This window comes from Danio rerio, chromosome 13 (genome assembly GCF_049306965.1).
Source record: "Danio rerio strain Tuebingen ecotype United States chromosome 13, GRCz12tu, whole genome shotgun sequence".
Classification (NCBI taxonomy): domain Eukaryota; kingdom Metazoa; phylum Chordata; class Actinopteri; order Cypriniformes; family Danionidae; genus Danio; species Danio rerio.
The window spans coordinates 49,381,497-49,400,292 of NC_133188.1; the positions used below are offsets into that span (position 1 = coordinate 49,381,497).

At 38.8% G+C, this 18,796-nt stretch overlaps 1 protein-coding gene across 2 annotated transcripts in view; it reads right to left on the reverse strand.

Annotated features, from left to right (window-relative positions):
* fndc5a (fibronectin type III domain containing 5a) overlaps positions 1-18,796 on the reverse strand; it is a 33,982-nt gene that overhangs the window by 9,898 nt on the left and 5,288 nt on the right. For both annotated transcript variants that reach the window (XM_021480899.3, XM_068213112.2), the window contains exons 2-4: positions 8,643-8,758; positions 7,373-7,571; positions 1,711-1,800 (exon numbers count right to left, since the gene is read on the reverse strand). In XM_021480899.3, the coding sequence (XP_021336574.1) occupies positions 1,711-1,800; positions 7,373-7,571; positions 8,643-8,758 (405 nt within the window). The remainder of the gene's footprint in view (positions 1-1,710; positions 1,801-7,372; positions 7,572-8,642; positions 8,759-18,796) is intronic.

The following is an 18,796-nucleotide window of genomic DNA, read 5'->3' on the forward strand; positions in this document are numbered from 1 at the left end:
AAACCTCCCTCCTCTGACCTCTAAAGGTGCTCTAGCGACAGACACTAGAGGCTATGGTCTTTAGCCTCCTTGGTAGAGCACCCGACTCCCATGCGGAAGGTTGCCGGCTCGATCCCAGCTCAGAGCCGGTTGGGAGGTGTAGGACTGGCGGGGTTACATTGGTGCAGTTACCCGGATGAGAGTGAGGTTTAGGGGGGTGAGTGTAACGGAGGCCAGCTAGTGAGTGCTGTGCAGGTAAACTCACTCCTCTGACCTCTAAAGGTGCGCTAGCGACCCATGTTAGAGGCCCTGGTCTTTAGCCTCCTTGGTAGAGCAACCGACTCCCATGCGTAAGGTCGCTGGTTCGATACCAGCTCGGAGCGGGTTGGGTGGCGTAGGACTGGCGGGGTTACACATGTGTGTAAAGTAAGTCATACACTTAGGGTGCTTTCACATCTGTAGTTCGCTTCATTTGGTCCGGACCAAGGGCAATAAATGATACATTGTTGCATTTTCTGCCGTCTCTGGGTCGTTTTCACACCACACTGCTGCCTTTGGTCCGAACCAGTTGGAACAAACCAAAATGCAGTCATCTGACAAAATCCACATCTCTCATTGGCCAGATGTTGTTGAACATATTTCCTACACTGCTTATTGATTGGTTAGAATTCACGTGCAGGAAAATGCCAGTGAACTCCTGAAAGTAAACAAAACAAAATGTCGTTTTTACTCTGGAGGAACAACTGCGCTGACGGATTGTATGCCTGCTTTAGACAAACTGTACATTTCGAGAATGAAGCGCTACCGCGGCTGAAAAACAGTGTTTTAATGCATCGCACATCACTTCAGGAGGAGGCGTGAATTAATTTAGCTAAACTCCCCTCTCTCTCTCTCTCTCTGTTGGTGAAGCGCTGTCAACAAATATTTTTCCTCCATATCCAATAATGCAGGGCGCATCGGCCTATGGCAGCTGGATTAGTCCAAAAGGCGCAGTACTTTTTGAGGTTGGACCTGTTCTAGTACGGATCATATTCTCACCACAAACGAACTGCTCCAGGGTTCGTTTGAAAGCGTACGGAGACCACCTCTTTAAGCAGGTGTCGGTACGCTTATTTGTTGCGCACTCGAGTACAATTGCTGCATTCTCACCTGCCCTAACGAACCGCACCAAAAAGGAAAACAAACTCTAGTGCGATTCAATCGAACGAAATAAAGCAGGTGTGAAAGCACCCTTAGACCTTTTTCTTTTACAGCATTTTAAACTCTACTTTTTGAGCTACGCAATTCATAGCCACTGTAATCAGCACAGCTGCCTAGTGTACACAACTATAAAGGACATTGCTTCAACCACACAACAGGAGTTCTGGTTAGTGGATGTTAAATCAGGTTTATTTTGTACAGTAATTTGGCTATTATGGATCTCAATACAGCAGCATGTTTACCCATTTGCTGTTAATCCTGTCACATTTTCCATGAGGAGATGAGCAAAAACTGTACAACATGTTAAACGCCTACGCGTGTTTGTGTGTTGTGTGTGTGCGCACAGCGAATGTTGTAACGCCATTTATGTGTGGCTCATTCATTTTACTGTGGGACTTGTGACTGTGGAATGCCTCTTCAATTGTAAGTCGCTTTGGACAAAACGACAATGTAAATGTGATGGCTAATAATAAGCTGTAAGTAGCTGTAATCTGATTACAAGCAGATGTGGTCTCCTGTACTAATGCTCACCTGCCCACATGATGAGGACCACCACAATAATGATGAACTCTCCGGCCCTGAGCTGAGCGTTCGGCCCGACCTCCTCCATCGTCACCTCGTCTGTCAGAGATACAGACACTATATTACAGGTATACGTCACACACTGAATATTGATAAAGACCCTAAGTGTATGTGTGTGTGTGTTTGAATATGTACCACAAACCAGGTCATGAGGGACTCAAACATTTATACTGATTTATGCATTATCTGAAAGCTGAATGACTACAATTTTAATTGATGTATGGTTTGTTAGGGTTGGCTATATATTTGTCTGAGGTATAACTGATCTCCATCCTCAATGGCCACTTTATTAGGTACACCTGTACAACTGCTCGTCAATGCAAATTTCCCATCAGCCAATCACATGGCAGCAACTCAAAGCATTTAGGCATGCAGGCATGGTCAAGATGAGCATCAGAATGGGGAAGCAACGGGATTTAAGTGTCTTTGAACGTGGCATGATTGTTGGTGCCAGACACTGCTGATCTACTGGGATTTTCATGCACAACCATCTCTAGGGTTTACAGAGAACGGTCTGAAAAAGAGAAAATATCCAGTGATGGGCTGCAAATTTGTGGGCGCAAATGCCTTGTTGCTGTCAGAGGAGAATGGCCAGACAGGTTCCAGCTGATAGAAAGACAACAGTAACTCAAGTAACTACTTGTTACAATCGAGGTCTGCAAAAGAGCATATCTGAAAGCACAACATGCTTAACATTGAGGCAGATGGGCTACAGCAGAACACCACACTGGGTGCCACTCCTGTCAGCTAAGAAAAGGAAACTAACGCTACAAATAGCACTGGCTTAGCAAAATTGGACAATAGAAGATTGAAGAAATGTTGCCTGGTATAATGAGAGTCTTGATTTCTGCTGTGACATTCAGATTGTAATGTCAGAATTTGGTGTCAACAACATGAAAGCATGGATCCGTCCTGCCTTGTATCAACGATTTAGGCTGGTGGTGGTGTAATGGTGTGGGGGATATTATCTTGGCACACTTTGGGCCCATTAATACCAATTGAGCATCATGTCAAAGCCACAGCCTACCTGAGTATTGTTGCTGACCATGTCCATCCCTTTATGACCACAGTATATCCATCTTCTAAAGGCTACTTCTAGCAGGATATCACACCATGTCATAAAGCGTAAATCATCTCAGACTGGTTTCTTGAACATGACAATGATTTCACTGTACTCAAATAGCCTCCACAGTCAGCAGATCTAAATCCAATAGAGCACCTTTGTGATGTGGTGAAACGGGAGATTGGCATCCTGAATGTGCAGCTGTCAAATCTGCAGCAACTGCGTGATGCTATCATGTCAATATTGAGCAAAATCTCTGAGGAATATTTCCAGTACCTTGTTGAATCTTTGCCACAAAAGGATTAAGGCAGTTCTGAAGGCAAAAGGGGGTCCAACCAGGTACTAGTAAGATGTACCTAATAAAGTGGCCGGTAAGTGTATATATTATGAAAGATGATCCCTACTTAATATTCCAGTTATTTTTTTATATAAAATTAAAATAAAACATTTTGACTCATATAACGTACTTTTGGTTATTCCAATAAACATACCTGTGCAACATACAGTAAACCTGGTTTTGTGCTCCAAGGTCATATGCAGTGTATATGTATATAAACAATTCCTAAAACTGTAAAGATTTTTAAGTGATTTAAAGAGCCTTAATGCTATCAGATCAGATCAGAGGCCTCTTTGAGATTTTACAGTGTACATTTACAAAGATGGGTTAATTAAAAGCAGAGCTAATCACAGATTATTGATTGATAGGGGTGAGATGCACCCTTAATCAATCTAATTAATCTTAAAGACGATCTTCTGTCTGAACTAATCTTAAGTTCCATTCATTATTTGTTAATCATTGGTCAGAGAAGTGAAAGCAAGCACATCTTTGACAATTTTTAAGTTAAAAAATCTCTTTTTTTATTTAAAAAAATGACTAATGTAATAACTGAAAATCTGTCCCTCCATAAAATAAAATCAAATTATTTTGTAATGCAACCTCCAGCCCCACCACCACCAAAACACTGCTGTGACTGCTTTCCTCTAAACGTACGGTAGTCTTTGCTTACACTTTTTTGTGTTTTGATGTGAAAATACACAAAAATCCTGTCAAATTTTTTTTTTTTTGTTCCAAGCAGGGCCGGAGTGGGACTCCTTTTCAACCCTGGAGTTTCAAGCCTTAGACCAGCCCACCTTAGTTCACGACTGACTATATTAAAATAAGGTCATTTCCAATTCAGTTTCTAATTACACTATCACGTCTTTTTCAAGAAAAAAAAGCTGCCTTAGAACTTAAAATGATCAACAACCTTACAGTTTTATATGTCTTAACAATAAAAATAAGAGAAAAAAAAAGAATAACTCAGGTGTGGTTAGAACACGGATCAATGGCATCGTAACACAACATGCTGTCCACTGGACCACTATGGTCTTGTTATACTTATGTCGCCGGAATGATAGTTACGGTCTGCATTGTGCTCATGGGGCTGCGAGACAATAAATAAGAAGAGCGGAGCTGCGGCAAAATAATGAATAAAAAGATTAGGGCTATGGTCAAATAAATAAATAAATGAAAAAAAAGTGCGACTGCTGAGAGTGCGAGCAGCTTGAAACACTGGCCCTCGCGGCCAAAAAACGGACCGGGATTTCTCCCAGTCCTCCCGATTAGCCAATCCGGGCCTGGTTCCAAGAACTTTTGGACTAGGACAAAATCCTAGACCTTGAGGGACTGAAAAATATTTAAGTTCATTATGAAATGCACATACATTTATGTGACAAAATTGCATAAATCCAACACTGTACAGGCAAACATTGTCTTAACTGCACTTGGGAGTATTTGCAGTTTCTTATCAAACCTACTAGCAATTTCTGTGTTAAAATTGCACCATTTTTCAGTACAAAACAACAACTTCTAGCACTTCTAAACACTGAAATTTATTTATACAACAGTTATGCCTGAAACTTGAATCTGATTGGCTGATAGCTGTGAGATATTTAAAGTAATATCAGCACTTGTACAGCCTCTTCACACTTGTGTAATACTCCACCCACATGAGTGGCAAGCAGAGGACACGTTTGACAAATAATGCAGCTGTTGGACAACATAATGTACTTTTAAGGCTTTTTTAGGCAAGAATGTAGTTGTTTAAATTGCGACTTTGCAGTTTATTTATAAGGATAGTGCCTATTTTAAATATTCATAATTCAGCACTTTGGCGACCATTAGCTTGTCATAGAGCAGAGCAAAAATGGTTGACATTCTGCCACAAGATGGCGACAGAGAACGCATAATAAGCTCAGAGGAGAAAAACAGCATTTTTTCAGCGTACGTTTTAAACTACAGCTAAACAAATCATTATAGAACAGGCAAGTGACATTCTAAGTCGATCTCTCTCTTTAGTGTGTTGTAGTGCTGTATTTATACCATAGTAATCTGCTCAGTCATCTATTAGTTTTTGGTTTGCTCTGACTTTTTCAGGGTTGATTATTGGAATCTCTCGGTTGCAACAGAGAAATACTGGGAAATCTCTGCAGACTGATGGCATTTCATGCCATTCAGCCTTATAATCTTAAAATGTGAGCAAATGTGTTTTGTCTTAACTTTAGACATTACACTAGAGAATCATTCAAATACTAGCTCTAAAGTGATGTTTGTGAAGTAGCAACGGTTTGTGCTGTTCTGACGTCAGCTGCAGATGTGAAGGATTTTTGAGACTGTGTTTGATTTTTTTTTTCTATACACGATAATGCTGTCAAACTGTGGTATAAACACTATAACACACAAGTAGCAGTGCGATATGGCCGTATATCATCATTGGTGGGACACTAAGGCACTATATATATATTATACAGTTGATTTTTTTTTTTTTTAAATATTTCCCAAATGATGTTTAACAGAGCAAGGAAATTTTCACAGTACGTCTGATAATATTTTTTCTTCTGGAGAAAGTCTTTTTTGTTTTATTTCTGCTAGAATAGAAGCATTTTTACATTTTTTAACCATTTTAAGATTTTAAAATTATTAGCCTCTTTAAGTAAACAATAACTTGCCTAATTACCCTAACCTGCCTAGTTAACCTAATTACCCTAGTTAAGCCTTTAAATGTCACTTTAAGCTGTATAGAAGTGTCCTGAAAAATATCCAGTCAAATATTATTTAGTCATAATGGCAAAGATAAAAAAAAAAAAATCAGTTATTAGAAATGAGTTATTGAAGCTACTATGTTTAGAAATTTGCTGAAAAATCTCTCTGTTAAACAGAAATTGGGGGAAAAAATAGACAGGGGGGCTAATAATTCTGACTTCAATTGTATTTTAGTCTTAGGTCACTAAAATTTTCACCAAAAAAAAAAAAAAAAGGTTTAAAGTGGGATATTTCTATTGCATGTCAGTTTGAAGTATAAATTCAACATTATTTTTGTCATTAATTGTACAGAGAGATTGTTGTCTGCCAACAGCCAGTGCTCCACACAGAGATCTAATCTGATGTTCATCCACTCTGTCTGTCAGTGACATTTATACAAACTCAATCCAGAAGAACTTTTTAAAACATCTCTAAGACGCTTCAAAAAACCAACTTGCAAATGTACAGTTTTTGGCACTTGTGTAAAAATGCTGTAAAATTAGCATGCTTTTAAAAAATAATGGATAAATACATTTTATATATCAATTAACTTATATTGACTAAATCAATTCAACATTTGGTATAACCACACTTTGCATTTACACAACTTGCCCATAGTTTTTCAGGTAGCTTTGCAGGTGGGTCTTTTTAAGCATCATAGAGAAGCACTGTTCATATACACTCACCGGCCACTTTATTAGGTACACCTTGCTGGTACTCAGTTGGACCCTCTTTTACCTTCAGAACTACCTTAATCCTTTGTGGCATAGATTCAACGAGATTCTGGAAATATTCCTCTGATTTTGGTTTATATTGACATGATAGCATCACGCAGTTGCTGCAGATTTGTCGGCTGCACATCCATGATGCCAATCTCCCATTCCACCACATCCTAAAGGTGCTCTATTATAGGTCAGCAACAATGCTCAGGTAGGCTGTGGCGTTGACATGATGCTCAATTGGTACTAATGGACCCAAAGTGTGCCAAGAAAATACCCCCCACCAATACACCACCAAAACCAGCCTGAACCGTTGATACAAGGCAGGACGGATCCATGCTTTCATGTTGTTGATGTCAAATTCTGACCCGACCATCCGAATGTAGCAACAGGAATCGAGACTCATCAGACCAGGCAACGTTTTTCCAATCTTGTCTTGTTCAATTTTGGTGAGCCTGTGTGAATTGTAGCCTCAGTTTGCTGTTCTTAGCTGACAGAAGTGGCACCTGGTGTGGTCTTCTGCTGCCCATCTGCTCTAAGGTTGGACTTGTAGTGTATTCAGAGACGCTCCTCTGCATATCTTGGTTGTAACGACTGCTTATTTGAGTTACTGTTGCCTTTCTATCAGCTGGAACCTGTCTGGCCATTCTCCCCAGACCTCTGCCATCAACAAAGCATTTGCCCCCACAGAACTGCTGCTCACTGTACCTAGTAAACTGGCTGGTGAGTGTATAGATGATGGGTGTGAGAGATGTGTGTTGTGAGCACCTTTGTTCTTGGAGGCCTGTGTTTCAACTTCTGTCGGGGTCTTGAAGTGCACAGCTTCACTAACAGGACTCGCCCCGCTGATGCTGATAGACTGAACGTGCACAATGTAATCCGTATCAGCTTCCAGATCCCACAATGCACAGCTCCGCGTGGTGGTGTTCACTTCTTGAATAAAGCGCAGCATGCGGACATCTTTCTTCTGGTAAGGACAAGTCAAAACTGTATTTACATGAATGCATTGTATTTTACACACAATCAAAACCAACAATATTCAAACACCTTCAACATTTCGCACATTATCACAGTTTATTTGCTTTTGTCTACACAAAAAAAATGATTTGTTGGATTTATATATATACAGTTGAAGTCAGAATTATTATCCCTTTGAATTTTGTTCTTTTTTTTTTCATATTTTCCAAATGATGTTTAACAGAGCAAGTAAATTTTCACAGTATGTCTGATAATATTTTTTCTTCTGGATACAGTCTTATTAGTTTTATTCAGGCTAGAATAAAAGTAGTTTTTAATTTTTTTAAAACCATTTTAGGGACAAAATTATTAGCCCCTTTAAGCTATATTTTTTCTCGATAATCTACAGAACAAACCATCATTATACAATAACTTGCCTAATTAACCTAGTTCAGGCTTTAAATGTCACTTTAAGCTGTACAGAAGTGTCTTGAAAAATATGTAGTCAAATATATTTTACTGTCATCATGACAAAGATAAAATAAATCAGTTATTAGAAATGAGTTATTAAAACTATTATGTTTAGAAATGTGTTGAAAAAATCTTCTCTCCGTAAACAGAAATTGGGGAAAAATAAACATAACATAAAAACATAAACATAAAAAATAATTTAGGGGGGCTAATAATTCTGACTTCAACTGTATATTTTTAAGGTAAGGTTTTGCAAAGTATTTATATGGGCTGAATTTAAACAAATTAAGCTGAACATTACTAATGTGTTTGTTTAAATTCAGCCCATATAAATTGTTCAACTACTTACCTTAAAAAAATGAAGTGATCCATAATCCCATTGGCAGATTATTTATCTTATTTTAAGGAAAAACTCACCGGGCTTCTTGCTATAATCATTTTTAGATATTCGCACTAGAAACAAGACAAAAAAATCTACAAAAAGCAGTTTTTGCAGTGTAAATAAATTAAGTTAGTTTATTAGACTTTAACTAAAGTAAACAATGAAGTTGTCCCCCGAAAAAAGCTCAAGAATTGTGTTGCTTTTCTTTCCCCCTGTGGTGGACAGTACCTGTTGTGTGATGGCGAAGCCGATGACTGGCTCTCCGTCTGGCGTGTCCCATGTCACCACGGCTGAGCTGCTCTTCAGATCCCTGATGGACACATTCACTGGAGCTGCCAAACTGTCTGAGAAACACACACAGTTCACTCACATACAGTACACTGGCAGCTCCATCTTCTGTGGCCTGAAAAGATTTGGGCAAGTTTTTTTTTTTCTTTCCATCTCTCTGACAAGAACTCATTTCTACTCTGTCTACTGATCTAACATGACCCTTTTTATTTTTGCAGTATTAGCTTTTTCTGCTTTTTTTCATTCTCTTTTTTCCATGATTGACAGAAGAGACACTATAATATGTCATTCAGGCTAACAATACTTTATATACAGTTCAAGTCAAAATGATTAGCCCTTCTTAAAGGGGACCTATTATGAAAACAAATCACTTTTAAACAGTTGTGTGCAGAAGTGTGTGAATATAACCAGCCTCTAATGGTAAAAATGTATTACTTGAAAAATGTGATTTCTTACAATCACACTTGATGAAAACAGTCTGCAGAAACACTTTGACTGACATTCTCCCTTCGTTTGTGTCATCAGAGGGGGAAAGCCCCGCCCACTAGTGACCATCTCATCAGCGGTCTTGGTAATGTTGCTTTGAAAGAGTTATTAGTTACTTCTCACAAATAGTAACCGAGCTACATAATTATAAAAGTGAGTAATCATGTAACTATTGCGTTACTTAAAAAAAATCGAAATAAATATAAACCATAGTACAGTAATCTACACTATTTTAATGTTGTTGTCGGACAATGTGAGAGGAAAAAGGCAGCATGTCCTCAACTAAGTCAGAATTATTTGCCCCCCTTTGACTTTTTTTTCTTTTGAATATTTACCAAATGATGTTTAACAGATTCAGGAAATGTTCACAGCATGTCTGAAAATATTCTTTCTTCTAGAGAAAGTCTTATTTGTTTTATTTCGCCTAGAACAAAAGCAGTTTTTAATAAAAAAACAAACCAACAAACAAACCACAGCCATGTCACCCTGCAGCCCAAAACCGGTTACTCACTGAAGCTAAGCAGGGCTGAGCCTGGTCAGTACCTGGATGGGAGACCACTAGGGAACACTAGGTTGCTGTCGGAAGTGGTATTAGTGAGGCCAGTAGGGGGCGCTCAACCTGTGGTCTGTGTGAGTCCTAATGCCCCAGTAAAAGTGAAGGGGACACTACACTGTCAGTGGGCGCCGTCTTTCGGATGAGACGTTAAACCTAGGTCCTGACTCTCTGTGGTCATTAAAAATCCCATGGCACTTCTCGTGAAAGAGCAGGGGTCTAACCCCGGTGTCTTGGCCAAAGTCCCTCTATCGGCCCTTACGATCATGGCCTCCCAATCATCCCCTTCCACCGAATTGGCTCTATCACTGTCTCTCCTCTCCACCAATAGCTGGTGTGTGGTGAGCGCACTGGCGCCGTTGTCCTGTGGCAGCCGTCGCATCATCCAAGTGGATGCTGCACACTGGTGGTGGTGTGGAGAGACCCCCCTCATGATTGTGAAGCGCTTTGGGTGTATGGCCATACACGATAAATGCGCTATATAAATACACGTTACATTACATTTTACATTACATTACAAACATTTTAAGGTCAATGTTATTAGCTGTATTTTTTTAGATAGTCTACAGAACAAACCAGTGTTATACAATAACTTGCCTAATTACCCTAACCTGCCTAGTTAACCTAATTAACCTAGTTAAGCCTTTAAATGTCACTTTAAGCTGTATAGAAGTGTCTTGAAAAATATCTAGTCAAATATTATGTACTGTCATCATGGCAAAGATAAAATTAGAAATGTGTTGAAAAAAATCTCTCCGTTAAACAGAAATTGGGGGGAAAAACAGCGGGGCTATAAATCAAGATATTATTTTGTTTAATTCTGTCTGAATAAGTGTTTGCGGTGGAGAAAAATCAAGTCTTATTCTCTTTGACGTCATAGCTTCTTTGGTAGCAGAGCTCATATTATCATCTGTGTAGCCACTAATTTTGTGGCAGCATGTGACGACGTGAGGGGCTTCATTGGATTAGAATTACTCGTCACAGACGCAGAGAGACTATTTTTTCCTGGACATATGTTACACGATACAGAAACATTCTTGCATGTCACCTCATTAAGGAAAAGTAGTGCTTATATTTCCAGTTTGCCAATGTTATCCTTGAACTCGTTGGATTTACCGTTGTTTTGACTCCTGGTCATTGGTGTGTGCGAATGATTGTGTGCGTGTGCTTGTGTGTGAACGCCAAAGCGGTAACCTCCCACTTTCCCTCGGGAAGCCAATACGGAAGTAACTGAAACTCCAATTCATGGAAATTCTGCTAGTCCTGGCTCCATATGGAGCAAATTTCTATTGAGCCCACTGTTAGAATGACCAACTTTACAGCAGAAAAAAAGTGTTTACAGCCTGGTACAAAGAATGATGTTGGTTCATATAGCTAATATTACCTTTCATGACAACTCTGAGGGGGTGAATTTTTTTTATAACTCATCCTTTATATTAGGTTTTATTAAGTTTGCATAGTTAAGGCAGTTGCCACTTGAGTAACAGCTAAGTCTCGCTGGTCTCTGTCACTTCACCTCAGCTTATTCCGGCTGATAAGCTGCTGAACTCTGCATATTCATCATATTATTGTGTTGTTTTATGTGGCTTTACACAGTCAATTGCCTTTTGGGATTATTTCCTACAATTATCAGATGATATGACATGCTGTGTGCACTTAATTGTGCTCAAAAACCATTCACATGGCCTCCATTTCCCAGGTGAGTGAAATTATATACTTATATATTATCTCTATAGATATATTTGTTTTATTTAAGACTATTTATCATTTATATTTTTCTTTAGAGCTGTAATGCACTCCAGAATCTATCAGATTGATTAGCTGTAGGCTCTAGAACAGTCAGTGTTATGCCTTGATTTCATCAATAGCCTTGCATTTACTAACACAGACTATATCTGAAGTATTTGAAAGTAATTCACACCTGTTGAAAAGCATCATAAGAACAATGCTTAGTGCCTCAATGTATTACAGCAGTGTTTTTTTTACGAGTCTAAACACTTTATTGATTTAGTGTACAACCAAGGACATGTGGTCAGAACACAAACAAGTCACAGGTAATGAAGTATTGAGCATTTCTCCTAAAGAAAAGCCTGTCTAAGCAAAATGCCAGCATGCGTCTGTAGCTCTGCTCACGCTCCGCCTCTTTGCCCTTGTTTGGTATCCCCAGGTCGGTATATGACAGATAGTACGTCCATATCTTTTACTGTCTATGGTGAACGCCTGCCCTACTTTGCCTTTGGGGTTAGGTGTCCGGCCCCAGCCCCAAACAAACACACACCAACCCCAGACAAAGAGTATCAGAGAGAGACGTGCTCATATGAAAACCGCTTCAGTGTTCTCAATTATAGTAACGCACATGTCATTGTCCGTAATGGTGACCGCGTTGTAACGGGGGAAAAAGTAACTCAGTTGATTACGTGTTACTGGAAAAAGTAGCGCCATTAGTAGCGCCGTTTACTTATAGCACTGTTATTCCCTTCACTGCTCATTAGCATGAATTAAATTAGTTTTCACCTGCTGAAGATGATGTCGGATTATAAATGTCGAGTTTTAGAATGTACAACTGAACACTGTGCTAATAACATTGACCTTAAAATAGTTTTAAAACAAATTAAAGAAATTCCTGTCGATTCCGATGTGTTAAGAACCACTTAACAGTGTGAGGAAATGATAAGAAAACTTTCATTTTTGGAGTGAACTATAATAATAATAATAATAATAATAATACATTTTATTTATATTGCACTTTTATCAAACTCAAAGAGCTATTTTTTTGTAACATTTTTCCAAGAGGTAGCATATAAATGCTAAACAAATGTGGCCTGAGTACCGAACCCTGGGGGACACCGTGACACAGAGGGACAGTCCGCGATCTATGACCTCCCAAATAAATGAACTGCGAGCGTTCAGTGAAATAGGATATGAACCAATTTAGTGCTGTCCCAGTTAGGCCAACAAGGCCATCCCTTGTAATATCACAGCGCAGCTCCAAAATGGTCATTTTAAACCTTTATATCTGTTCTTTGCCACTATATCCTTCATTCGCCAGCATCAAATCTAGTATGGTCCCCTATTCTTTTCTATATATTACTTTGCGCCGTTTTGCGCCACGGTGGCTTAGTGGTTAGCACTGTCGCCTCACAGCAAGAAGGTAGCTGGTTTGAGTCCCGACTGGGTCAGTTGGCATTTCTGTGTGGAGTTTGCATGTTCTCCCCCGTTCTCCGGGCTTATTCAATTCACCTATAGCGCATGTGTTTGGACTGTGGGGGAAACCGGAGCACCCAGAGGAAACCAACATCAACACGAGGAGAACATGCAAACTCCACAAACAAATGCCAACTGACTTAGGACTCAAATTCTTGCTGCGAGGCAACAGTGCTAACCACCAAGCCACCGTGCTACCCCAAATACATAATTATAGTGGGTGAAAACTCTTAATATAATGACTTATCTTCAAGTATTGAGCTTATATTTCATAAAAGCACATGTATTTCACATCCTTTATGCTTCATGTTGATGATCTATAATTTTGATTTTGGATGTTTTGTGTGTGTGTGTTCATTGTTGAAGGATTCTCTGTTCCTCGGAAAGTGAACAGGCTCAGTTATTTCTCTTCCCTGTCAGCTGTTTAACAGAGATGTTCACACACTTTCTCTAGAGGAGGTTATGAAGCCATTTGGAAGGCTGACATGTGATAATCTCACGCGCCATTTGAATTGATGGTGCCCCAGATAAAATATTTATGCATATTAGTTCCGTCTTGCTCACATGGCATCTGATGGACACAACTGACTGCACTGAACCCCTACAGCAAGAGCGGAACATCGTAATATGTAAAAATGTATTTCGTTAATGCTTTAATAATCTCTACATATGAATCTCTACATTTCAAAATGAAGCTTGTTTTTTTATTAATTAATTAATTACTTTTTTAGTAACACTTTAGTTTAAGTGCCAAATTTCACTATTGACTAGTGGCTTATTAGCTGCTTATTATTAAGAAATTAACAGTTTATTAGCACTTATTAAGCATGATTTTATTCTACATCCCTAATCCTATCAATACCTAATCCCAACTACAACCTAAACTGTGCAGGACACCGGCCCTCCTGGACCGAGATTGCCCACCCCTGACCTAACTATTAATAAGCAGTTAAGTAGTAGTTTTATTGAACTAAAAGTCTTAGTTAATGGTTTCTTAATAGCAAGAATTGTACCTTTAAAGTGTAACTTTGTTTATTTACTTTTGAGAAAAATCCCAATCTCAGTTGCTACATGCAATATCATGATCCGATTAATGAAAAACACTACTACAGGCTCACATCATCACATTTGAATCAATCACAAAATCACATTTGAATCATTATAAACACTGTAAAAATATTGTTTGTTTTTAGAATATAGGTGGGCATAGATTTAAAAAAAAAAAAAAAATATATATATATATATATATATATATATATATATATATATATATATATATATATATATATATATTTTTTTTTTTTTTTTTTTTTTTTTTTTTCAATTAATTAATCTAGATTAAAAGGGCTCATTTGAATTCTGCCGAAGGCATTCAGAATATGTGTGCTACCCAAATAATGACTAAATAAGTCATTGAGAATGGGTTTCTCAAGCCAGGTGGCGCATTAGACTGGGGGCTCATCTCCTGTTTCCTAAATGCATCACAAACTGCTTGAGAAACTGTTCTACTATGATAATTGGTGATGAAAATAAATGATGTTCAATAAGATGTACTTGTGTTTACAGACTGTTTATTCAGTTAAACATACATTTTGAACTGTAGGCCTAAATAAGCTCCAAACAGAGATTTTTTATCACCTTAATACGACTAAAGTCATAACTAAACTAAACAGAAATGGAATTAAGACATGTGGAGTATGCAGATATTAGTGGCATTATTGAAGTAAACACCGCAATTAAACTATTACTGTCATGTAGGACTGTTTTTTACATATTTTGTATATTTTACAACAAGATCCACACACACGGCTGTCAGTAAAGGACCACACACAAACACACACACACACACACACACACACACACACACACACACACATACACACACACACACACACACACACACATCGCGGAATGCGGAAGCTTTTTCTGTCCATTCTGCGTGCGTTATTAAATTCCATTGCACTTTCACCTGTCCTTACCCTTTATTTGCGTCTAATACTCCAGTTTGTCACGGGGGCATGAATGAAATCTTCATGAGTGAAAGTGAAACTGCCGAACTGCAGTTAAAGTCACCCAAAATTACAGGAAACTCTTACATGAAAGCACTTCACATAAACACCTTAATTATATTATTGTCTATTAAGGCAAATAACTAGATAACAGATAGTAACATAGTAGTTTTGGATGTATGTGAAAGATCCAGAAGGGCATTCAGAAGGGCACTTTTTTGTCAGACGGCTCACCGGTATGACTTTCATTCACCGTCATTCATTTTAAAAAGCACCTGGTCCACTTTACTTGTATATGTTTTACTCAAACGCATAATCTCTACAGGTGCCTGATAGTTAGATGTGGAGCTAACATAAATCAGATTCACTCTAGTGAACTGCATCCATATTAGCATGTCACATTTGATGTGGTAATGTCACAGTAGGAACACACAGCTTCAAAGACGCGCTCTCGCCATATACAGTGCAATTCGGCCAGGTATACATCCACACTAAAATATCAAGAGGAAAGTCACACAAATAAGCAGACATCTTCATTCTCACACAGAATTTCTGAGTTCCCTCACCCTTCCAAAAATTTTTAAGAAGTTTTCAGAGGATATTCGTTATTCTTGACCAATAAAAATATATATTTAAATTAAGATGCAATGATGTGCTTTCACTTTCAGTCTCACTCATGGCAATGCCCTTTGTTACGTTTAGAGACGTATTGTTCAAAGTTAGTTTTGTTTATATTGTGTCAAATGTTTTTTTTCCCTGTTCTTCTTTTGTTGCCTTGACTCCTCCCCTCCTGAATTTCAAGCAGGTTGCTGATTGCTTCCCACAGCTGTGTTCACTTACCATGGAGATGTGAGAGGGGATAAAAACACAGGCCAATTGGGCTGCGTCCGAAACCGCCTACTACTCAGTAGGTACTGCATTTGAATTTAAACGTACTACTCGGCCGTTAGAAAAGTACGTTCTATACAGTATGAACGTGAAAAGTATGAATGGAATTCGGATGTACTACATCCGCCATTTTGTCATAGTCACGTGACCTACCTGCATCAATTGCGTTGCTTTACTCCCATTCATGAATTTGCTCGCGGGGCATCATGGGATAGCGCAGCACGCATGCGATGTGCACTCCAGAATCTCGCCGGAAGTAGTAAGTCATCCGGGTACTTCTCACATACTGATTTTTGAATTCTTTGAATTCGGACATACTACTCGGCTCGCATACTGATTTTAGCATACTATATAGTATGGAAGTATGCGGTTTCGGACGCAGCTGGATGTTGAGAAAGGAGCTAGAGAGGAATCTTTCTCCAGAGCACTAGCTGGGTTTCAGTTAAATTAAAGCTGTTGAGAACTGTTGAAAAGTTGAACTGTTGTGATTTAAGATCTGACTTGTGTATAATTGGTACTTGTTCTCTGTTGTGGCTAAGAGCAGTACCACGGTTTAAACTTTGATTTCTTTCTTTTGCTTTTTCCCCCAGGAAGCAGTAAGGAGGTGGACGGCCATTCCTTTTTGTTGGACTTTTTCTCCTGTTTTGAGGTCAGTCAGGGAGTCAGTGTAGTTTTGATGTGGATTTTCATCATTGTTTTCTTGTAGTTTGTTTAGAGGCTTTACTCCCAGACAGAACCCTGTTTTGTTTGTTATTTTGGCTTTATTCCCCTCCTGAAGCTAGAGCTTCCTTAACACTCATTGTGTGACTTTGGTTTTTTTGTAAATAAACTTTTGGAACTTTACTCTTAGCTGTGTTGTGACTGGTCCCAGTTTAGTGCTCTTTAAATTAATATTGTTGCGTTCATTATATTTTCCCCTAGACTTGTGTAAGACGTAACACCTTAAATATAGCCTTTGGCAGCAAACATTAGTGCTTTTTGAAATTAAAATAAGAATAAGGGATGATGGGGCAGGGTAGTGCTGGATATGTCCGCACCTTTAACAAAATCCTGAAGGCGCCCTTGACTGTGAGCCACACAATAATTAAATCTTTTAAGATTTAAGCAGATACTACCAAAGTTATAAAAGTGTGAAATAAGTAAATAATCAGTTTGATTAAACTATAACTCAAAGTAAGTCCAAGATTAAAACATTCTGACGTAATTGTGCAGCCTACTAAGATACCTTCTTAAAGACAAATTAAAAGGCAACTCATGCAAACAGTTCATCACAGCAGTGATTTTTCCCAAAAAGGAAGTTACTCGCATTTGCAGAACAAATCTAGTGCACTTGAGTGTGTTCTAAACATAGAGATTTGACCACTACAAATCACCTTGTCCATCTTAAAGAAATCATAAACACCTCTAGTTTTAACTGTATGCAAGAGGCTTATGATGAGACGTATGCATTCAGAGAGAATTCCCTCAACAGATGTGCCACTTTCTCTTGTGCCGTGATTCTTCTGGAAGTGTGAAAAATGGCCGTGGAGATGAGCGTTTATGCTAATGCCGGCTGTGGAGAATGCTTGCATGAATCTTCTGACTTGTGCTCTGACACGTTTAGATAAGTGCGCCTAACATCGAGCCTCTGTAGAGCATGTTTAAGGCGTAATGTTTTAACTCCTTCAGACGTGTACAGTAAATAGACTTCTCTGTAGGCTATAGTAAGGCATTCTGGGAGCAATAACGTTCACATGCTGTTGAATTATAGATGAAGAAGCCCACACAGATGTAGAAGACGAGCTGAAATGCACAACACGTATACACATGCGCTGAAGCCTGTTTACTTCACTGCTGTATTTAACTGTCAGGTCTGGAAATCAATAGGTGAATTGAACTAAATTGGCTGTAGTGTATGAGTGCTGTATGAGTGGGTGTTTTCCAGTGCTGGGTTGCAGCTGGAAGGGCATCCACTGTATAAAACATGTTGGAAAAGTTGGTGGTTCATTCCGCTGTTGAGACCCTTAAAAAATAAGGGACTAAGCCGAAGGAAAATTAATTAATGAATCATTTTGGGCTGCTATCACAAGTTATTTTGTTAGATTAGCTCCAGATTTGGCTTCGGTACTGACTAATCTAATGTATATGTACACATACATTATTGTAAAGCTTCCTATAGAAAATATTAATTTATATGAGATATCTGCGAGGGGTGTACTCATAAGCGGAGCGTGTGTGAGGCTGGGGAAGGCTTAGCCTCCCCTTGGTCAGAAACTACGGAGATAGCAGCAAAGAAAAAACGGTAACACTTTACAATAACAGTACATGAATAATGATGTATTAATATGTAAACAAAATATTACTTTATTATGAAGTGATGATGAGTTAAGGTATGCACTAATCATGAATTAACTTTAACTACAACATGAGTCACATGAGTTCATGTGTAAATAACGACTACCTTAATTACTTGTTAGTACATGTTGTGTCACGGCCGGTGAGGGAAAAAAAGGAGTGCAGACCCAATTGCAGAAGAAATGTAGAAATATTTATTTTAAACTACAAATAAAAATAAAAGGCAAAACAAAACTACCCCGAAGGGGAAAACATGAATTAAAAAGGCAAAAACAAACTTGACAGGGCTGGCGGGACTGGCAGGACAAGACAGGGCTGGACACAAGACAGGAAACAATCGACGACGAACTGGCAAAGGACTGAAAACATGAGGGGGATTATAAAGCAAAAAGTAAATTGACACACAGGTGAACACAATTAACTAATGATGGGTTAACAAGGAGGGTGGGACTAGACAATAGACGGGAGAGCGCATGACACAGAGAGACAATACAAGCCATGCGCTCACATAACACAACACTGAAGCACACGACAAAAGTACGTGACCACAATGTAAACACCGAGCCACGTGCTTTGACAAAAGATGCAAGACACGAGCACATGATGAATGAAAACACTCA